The 8,264-nt window shown below is 43.7% G+C and overlaps 1 protein-coding gene across 1 annotated transcript; it reads right to left on the bottom strand.

Annotated features, from left to right (window-relative positions):
• Positions 1-2,430: 2,430 nt before the first annotated feature.
• Positions 2,431-5,842, bottom strand: slitrk5 (SLIT and NTRK like family member 5; the record flags this gene model as incomplete). The annotated part of the gene is made up of 2 exons (XM_083986453.1): positions 5,770-5,842; positions 2,431-5,116 (listed from the first exon to the last, which is right to left on the bottom strand). The coding sequence occupies exon 2, from the start codon at positions 5,056-5,058 to the stop codon at positions 2,431-2,433; it is 2,628 nt and encodes an 875-aa protein (XP_083842579.1). The 5' UTR covers positions 5,059-5,116; positions 5,770-5,842.
• Positions 5,843-8,264: the final 2,422 nt, after the last annotated feature.

The raw sequence follows: 8,264 nt of genomic DNA, 5'->3' as shown, positions 1-8,264 counted from the left end.
GAACTTAGCCAGATCAACCTGAAAAATATAACATTCTAGGAAATTAAATAAAACAACAGAACCATCTGAGCCACATTTTAAACACTGTGTCATTGCACTGAACAGGTTGATTGCAAATCCTTTCGTCTTGCTCCCCCTCATGAATGATTTTTCCATGTTGGCATGAGGAAAATAAATAAATAAATCCATGTCAGAAACTGTCAACACTGTGCTGTCCCATAGGCCACCAATGCTGGGCGACTGCACACATTTCTTGGCTATGATTCACATCCCCTGCTACATGTATGACACATCCACAGCTACACTCGGTTCCAGAACTCCTCATCTCCCAAATGGTGCCTTCTGTTCTCATTCTGGGTGTCTATGAAAAGATCCAACAAAAGAAGGACCCTGAGCAGGATGATTTTCAGTTCCTGCTTCTTTTTTTGGGAGGGTAAATTGAGAAAAGGTGGACTGACAGTTTGCTAAAATTACGTGAAAATTAATAAAATGCAGTTCACTAGCAGATCAAAAAGCCTGACAAAAGAGTCGTCAAAGTAATGGGACAATAAGAGGATAGATTAAGGTGTCTGACATGGAGTTTTGTGCCTCCTCTCCTGAGAGATCCCTGCCTGTCTCCGTGAAAGAACATTGAATTCCTAAACGGTGATGCTCACTGCACACTGAAAATGGTGGCACAGTGCATCCTTTGCATTTTTATAGGCCTAATTTGCATATTGGATTTTAAGTGGGTCAAATGAAGAGCAAGTTAACAAAAAAGGAAAGGACTCAAAACAGGCGCTCAAAAGATTCAAGAACAAGCAGCTTTTTTTTTCTTTCTTTTTTTTAAACCAGCATATTTTAACATCTATTTTTAAAACAAAGAAATATATCTAAGAGATGATCACACATGACACAAACCAATTAAAATAAAAGAAAGATAATTAGAAATGGTTGCGACAACAGGCTCTTAATCCAGCAGCTGTACATCTTAATCAGTGTCAAGGTTTGTACCCACTGGCTTTGTCAGAATGCTAAAATAGCATTTAATTTCAAGTCAGCTCCACTCTTGTTTACATAAATGACCAACGTATTATTTGCCAGGCGACAACATGAATGCTGTTGTCATGGTATAATTGCAAAGGGACAGCTTCAGATAATGCTCATTGATTGAAATCCATTGATTCTAATTCTCATTGAGACACTAGTTGCCCTGGAGAGTGAAGCATTATTTACTGTATCTGTTTTGACTTGGTCTACAACAGAGTTAATCAGCCACTCTCTGCCGTTTGATTACAAAATAACAACAACCTTTCAAAAAAACAACAACAAAAAAAAACACTATTTTGATGAATGATTTCATTCACTGTCTGAATGTGAAACTCAGATATTGGGCCAAACCCACACTGCCTCCATCACCAACAGCCTTAGTTTCCTCATGAGCACATTATATGAACCTGACATCATGTTTATTTGATGACAATAACATAGTTTGGTCAATATAGTGCAATAAGTGCAAAGCAATCGAAACAAATAAAATTGATAAGGGATAGAGAATCTGCGAATGCTTGTATAAAAATAGGTGTTACATTGATTAAAATATCAGTATTACACAACATAATTCATACTTCAAATATCATTTATGAATTTTGTTTTTGATAACATATCAATTCTACATATTAAGAATGAATACTCATATTCATTTTTAATATAATAATCTCCTTTATGAGAGCTCATTGAAGGCTAACTTGCCTTCCAATTCCAAAAAGTGCAGAAAGCATACAAAGACACTTTTTTTTTTTTTCATCTTCTTCAAATGACGCAGTCTTTTTTGAACATTTGGGGGTGTGCCACTTTCAAAAAAAGCCACTTTTACAATGCAGAGCTACAGTAAATGAAACTACAAACATAAGCCTTTCCAGAGGATCATGGAGTATGATGACACAGGTAATATTGATGTAGAATCAAAAGTTTTGAAAAGACATGGCAGATTATATCAATAAATACTTACTTACAGACTACAGCAGAAAATAGTCCTACACAGTTTTGATGATCTGCTGTACAGTGTTTTTGTCCAGGAGTGATTTTTATAAACATTTCTTTTCTGATTCACAATATACCTTATGTATGGTTATATTCCTGAAAATGAAGTTGGGTAAGATTTACCTGTACACTTACATTTTGTGTGTTATTCGATCTTCACCATAGAAAAATAGATTTTGCATCATCAGTTAAGTAGAGCAATTTTGTTCATCCATGTTTCAGAAAGCTGTATCCATTCCTGTAATGTCATGTTTCAGAAATAAGAATAAGATTGTTCGGCACACCCCATTTCAACTCCTTTGCTTTTGCTTGTTTGTATCGATCGTGCCAAGGCACCCTATAAACTGAGCCATTGTTTCAAGGAGGGTCAAGAGAGAAAATGCTTCATTACATTAATGATTCTGTTGCTCAGAACTGGCTAAAGGTGGTCTGTTTCTCCAGAACTTCAAGGTAATCGGGCTCAGACTGCAGTTTAGCTTTTAGCTCCAAATACTCATTTCTGTTGGGCTCGACATAAACAGTACTGGGTGCTGTGCCATAGAGCACTGTTTCTCTTATCCTCTCCGGGTGCAAGAACTGACGTCTGACATCAAAATTTGGGTTGTATGTGTAAGACACAGGCCCTGTGTACTTGTACTCTAAATTGGCACCTGCTGGGATGGATGGGATGGACTGATGAGGAGACTGCTTGTCGGGGTCAAGGATGCCTCTGAAGAAATGGTCTGCATCCTGGACAGGGGAGGCGTTGTCGCGTGGCTCGATGGTACTAACACTGTAGGTGGGGCTCCTCATCGTACTGCTATCCCTCTCCTCATCCGGGGTACTCCTGTATGTGACCTTGAGCTCATGGAGGTCACGATAATCCTCCACCGTGTTTCCCTCCCGTGACCTGTAAATGGGGTTTTTGCACATGTGGCCCATGGGATGGGGAATATACTCATAGACGTGACCGGCTGGGGCCTTAACTTTAGGGCCAGAGCGGTTGCTGTAGAGGCTGTACTGCAAGTTAAAAGAGCTGACGTCTGAATTGTTGGTGCTAGTGCGGTCACTCTGTGACTTTTTGCGCTTTTTCATCACGACAACAAAAAGCCCTGCAGCCACAAAGACAGACATGATGAAAACGAGCAGGAGGCTGAGGATGAGGACAGAGAGGGGGACAGTGCTGCTGGGGGTGTTGAACTTCTGTGGAGCGGCCGTGGTGACGACCCGGTCGTCCATGGGCTCGTCCGTAGGGGGAGTCGGAGAGACATAGGCATCAGAGTAGTCTGGGCATAGCTGCTCTGACTGGATTGAGCGCACGTCCATCCCTGTGTGGCGTTTGGGTGTCTCACACACAACCTCGTTAACCACAGTGCCTGCGCTGAGCTGCTCCAGCCATATCTTCATCCCCACTATGTCACAGGAGCAGTCCCATGGGTTTTCAAACAGATCTATCTGCAAGAGCAGCTTCAGCTGATCTAGAACACCACTCACAGGCAGGTTTTGGAAATAGTTGTTGCGCAGATTAAGCCGAGACAGGGAAAGGCTGGAAAAGATGCCCACAGGTAAGGTTTTCAGCAGGTTATTGTTGAGGAAAAGCAGCTGGAGATTAGGGAGGTAGCGGAAAGTGCCCGCATCGACCTCCTTGATTTTGTTGTACTCTAAATAAAGATACTGCAAGTTCTGCAAACCAAAAAACATTTCTCCTGTAAGCCTGTCCATGAGATTACCATTTAAATACAGCCTACGCAGGTTGGTTAAATCCCCAAAAGCCCGGTCGTGGATCAGCGTTATCCTGTTGTTTCCCAGGTGAAGCAAATCCAATCCAGTAGCATCAACAAAATCTGATCTCCGTACCACAGGGATGTAATTTCCAGTAAGATACATTTTTTTAGGATTGTATGGCTTGGGTTTTAGATCAGAAATGCTTTCAATCTTTCTCTCTTGGCAGTTGACATTTAGCCCAATTTCAGATATCTGCAGATTACATGTGCAGGCAGTGGGGCAGTCCAAAGGCACGGGAGATTTGGTCTGAAAAGCAATAATGGGGCCATAGTTGTAAGGGTTACCGCCTGGTATTCGGGAGGTGGGCTTTAGCCTAGTTCTGTTGAATTGCCGTGTGCCCTTGGTAGGCCTAGAGGAGGACCTAAATACAGCTGAGGAGGTGGCAGAGGCAGTGACAGCAGCAGGTGTGGTCTGATAATATCCATTGGTGCTGCTAGGGGGTGCAGGCCTGACCGTGTCGTCTGGGGGTCTTCTAGGGCAGAGTTCCTGCTTGGACACCTCATCCAGGTCTCGACCATGGAGCCTGAATGGTGTCTCACACACCACTTCTCCCACCAGGGCTGTATAAGCTATACTCTCCAGCCAAGCCTTCAGAGCAATCAGCTCGCAGGAGCAATTCCACGGATTCTCCTCCAGTTGTAATTCCACAACTTTGTCCATGTGCTCCAGGAGGCCGATGTAGGGGAACATCTTTAGCCGGTTCCCCCTCAGGTCCAAGTGCGTGAGGGGGACATTCCGAAAGATATTCGGAGGCATGGCAGAGAGTAGGTTGTCATTCAAAATCAACACTGTTAGTTGGTGTAGTTTGCTCAAGGCATTGGGTTCTATATTAGTGATGTAATTATAATCAATCTGTAGGTATTCCAAACTCTCCAGTCCTGCAAAGGTGTCATCCCTCAGAATTTCAATCTTGTTGTTATTCAGGTGCAACCTTTTTAATCCCTGGAGTCCGTTAAAGGCACCCGACTCTACCTCCGAGATATCATTGTTCCCCAAGTGCAGGATGGTCACCCCGGTGTAATTGATGAAATCATTGACTGACAGCTTTTTCAGCAGGTTCCCCGTCAGGAGGAGGTGGTACATGGAGAAATGGACGGGGCTGATTTCTGTCAGTCTGATGATCCCCCGGTTCTCGCAGCTCACCGTCAGGATCCCTTCCTTCTCCTCACACGTGCACAGATTTCGACAGATCTCCCCATAATTGTCATACATCTCGACCAGCCTCAGAGATGATGCAATAAGAAGGATTATTTTTAGGATCCAGATATGCATTTTTCCTGGGAGAGGATGCCCCAGCTCACTCAAGTGCGGTGCCAGTATGAGGTGTCATCTAAGGAGGAAAAGAAAAGGACGGGTTCTGTTTTATATGGCATGGTAATCAAACATGTAAAAAAAAAAAGTAGAGCACTAACAATATATGTTTATATATATTTATGTATAAATGGTAACGGACCTCTAAAAGAGCCGAACCCCTGATGCACAAACATTAGACAATCATAACAAACACACAGGCAAAAACAAGTAGGCCTATTATTAATGTTTGTTCATTATGCAGATGTGTTAGGTCGGCAGCGTTTTGCCTTTTCGAGGGTGTCACAAAACAAGCGACCGAGATGAATCTTTAATGACCGCATACTTAAAAATATATAATCCAGTTGATAACACAACTAACCGCGGTGGATGGCCACTGCGCATTTTTGATAGCTCGCCTGAATTCCAATCCATCTTAGTAGGAAAAAAAAGAGGCTTCGCCTTCCACCGTGTGCAGACTGTTAGATCTGGTCATTTACTAATTCAATCCCTTGAGAATTTCCACACACAAAAAGCCCCTCTGTCAAGATACCACAACCCAAATCACGGTGTGTGATGGATGATGTGGCATCTGTTTTTTTTTCCCCTTCTTCATTTTTCTTAACTATTCGATCTTGTTCCCAAACTAACACTGAAATCTCGATCTCCTACCCTCAAAGATTTCTCACTTACCCCGCATACCCGACGACTTGGCAACAGTGGGGAAACTGCCGGATCCCTTCTCTCCAGCTCCGTCCAAACAACATGAGGACGGGGATCTATTCGCCTGCTATACGATTAAAACGATCCAGTTGTAATATGAAAAAAGAAAATAATACGTCTCTTATAAACGAATCGTCTGCCAGAAGCAGACAATGTTCAGCTTAAAATCCGGCCTGTGATAGAAAATGTAAAAATCAGCCTACAAGGCGACAGTCGCAGCCCTTCTTCTGCCCACGGGCGAAAAAAAAAAGAAATGAGAGGAGTTGATCAAAGGCAAATGAGCAAGTGCGGTTGATCTCATTGCGGATCTCTGATCGAAATTACATTTTGACTGCGAGTAAATAATTCTATAATCAACTATACTGTATGGCATCTTCTATATAGAAGGTTACAGATCTCTCTCTCCCTCTCTCCTCTCCCTCTCTCTCATTCCCTCTCCCTCCGTCAAAGAAGCGTGAGCCCGCGTGCACGCACATAGACAAACGCACGCACGCACACACACGGTCGGTCTGTGTGCGCTCCTCTTAAAAAAAAGAACACAAAAAGCCTACACATCGACCCAGTAAGTCTCCCCCCAAAATATGCGCATTTTAACATACAGGCACATTCTTGCACTGTGTCCCGCTGCTACATCCACGTCCACCTACATCCCCCATATCCCTCACATTTGACTTTATTATAACACGCTTAAGAAGGAGAAGCCTGTGGATGCGATATGGACAACTTGAAAGGCAGTGCCCGTTGCAGAGGCAGCGGGTTGTTATTTGGAACGAATAAAAACTGTGATGATATATGTGAGCATAAAAAGGCAGGCTCTATGCGTGTTATTGCCATAGCAGCCGCAGACACCTTGCTCAACAGCCTCTTATATCCGGATCAACTTCGACTGTGCAACTGGGTAGAAGCGGAGATTTCAGCACCATGGACAGATCCCCCCAAAAAATGCAGAAGCATGAAACGCCTCAGCAACAGAGACAGAGAAAAAAATCATTGTCCTCTTACCGTGCTGATCTCGGTAAACGCCAAAGCATCCCGACAATCACGGCTGTGCCCCTTCTTTTTTCTCCAGCCTCAGTGGAAACATGGGTTTCGTGATTTCCCCGTCAGCCTCTCGGTCTGCTGTTTTTTTGTTTTTGTTTGTTTGTTTGTTTTTCTTTTTTTAAATCCTTAAAGTCAAGTCTCCTCGGTGTTTAGCTCCATAAACCAGGCATACAGTCTCATTCACGCCAATAACGTGACAGCCAGCGCGGCACAACGGGCTCCTGTCTTCTTCCAGCAGCGACTGAAATTAGCAGTGTCATCTCGGAAAAAGAGCCAAAACCAAAGTTCGACCATTGTAAAGAAAAGAGGGAGAGTGGAAACGCGGTAATCCCACATCAGACAAGACTTGCCGCATGCATTTTAACGGTGACTTTCATCCATGCGCACTGAGGAAGCGGAGGAGAGAGGCACGAATCCCCTTGTCTGCTGCCAGTGGTGCGGCTGGTACCAGTTTATGTATAGATCTGCCCCAAGGTCTCTATTTCAGTTGGCAGAGCGTTCAAATCGACCGGAGATCAGTGGATGTGCTCCTGCAGCCTCGGGGATGCGAGGACCCGATCTTCTCCCTTTTCCTCTAGTCCTACATAGGTCATGAGATATCATATGTACACAAGCTTTATCTTCCCACCAACGTTTCAACTAGTGGAACTTGATCTTGGGTTGGTGCAAAACAGCGCATCCCCCTACAGCGATGGACGTATTATGAAACAATTACCATAGTATGACAGCCCGGAATCACTCATAAAAACGCATAAATCCCTCAATCTCAGGACTGTCACAGCGCGGGAATGAAAAGCAATTTAACGCGTGCAATACTCTTTAAGGGGGTATGGTAATGTGGAGGAGGAGGAGGAGGTGGGGGCGGCTGGGGAGGAGGAGTGATGGTGAGGAGGTGAGAGAGGAAAGAGGCTGGAAGAAGACCCGCAGAGGGCAGCACAATGATGAAAAAGGCATCTTGGCCAGGCTTGCATTCTCAGGCTGCACTTTGTAAATCAGTGTGTTTTTATTTCAGCAGCAGCAGCAGCAACACCAACCAAGCAGCCATTTGATTTGTCACTCACATCTTCAGCTTTTTTCAAACAAACCATCTCATTTCCATGCTTTTGAAAGCCACAACTGGACACGTTCATTTTTTTCTCCCCTTTTATCATTATTATTATTATTATCATCATAATAATGGTGCCATAATTCTCCCAACTCTTCTCGAGGAGCCTTTGATTCCCTTGAAGAGAAGTGGAAAGCAGATGTGTATTGGCCTGACAATCATCCTGGATTCATCATGTCTTTTCATTATTTAGACTGGAAAGTTATTCCTTCAGACAGCCTTCAGATGATTGCAGAATGCCAGACACTGCTAGAATACATTTACTTATTAGCCGTGCATTGTTCACATCCCTTCTCCCAGTTGGGTTTTGCTGGGCTGT

The sequence above is a fragment of the Trachurus trachurus genome (genome assembly GCF_905171665.1).
Source record: "Trachurus trachurus genome assembly, chromosome: 2".
Classification (NCBI taxonomy): Eukaryota; Metazoa; Chordata; class Actinopteri; order Carangiformes; family Carangidae; genus Trachurus; species Trachurus trachurus.
Note: the sequence above shows the minus strand (reverse complement) of the source record. Positions and strands in the feature narration are given on the sequence as shown.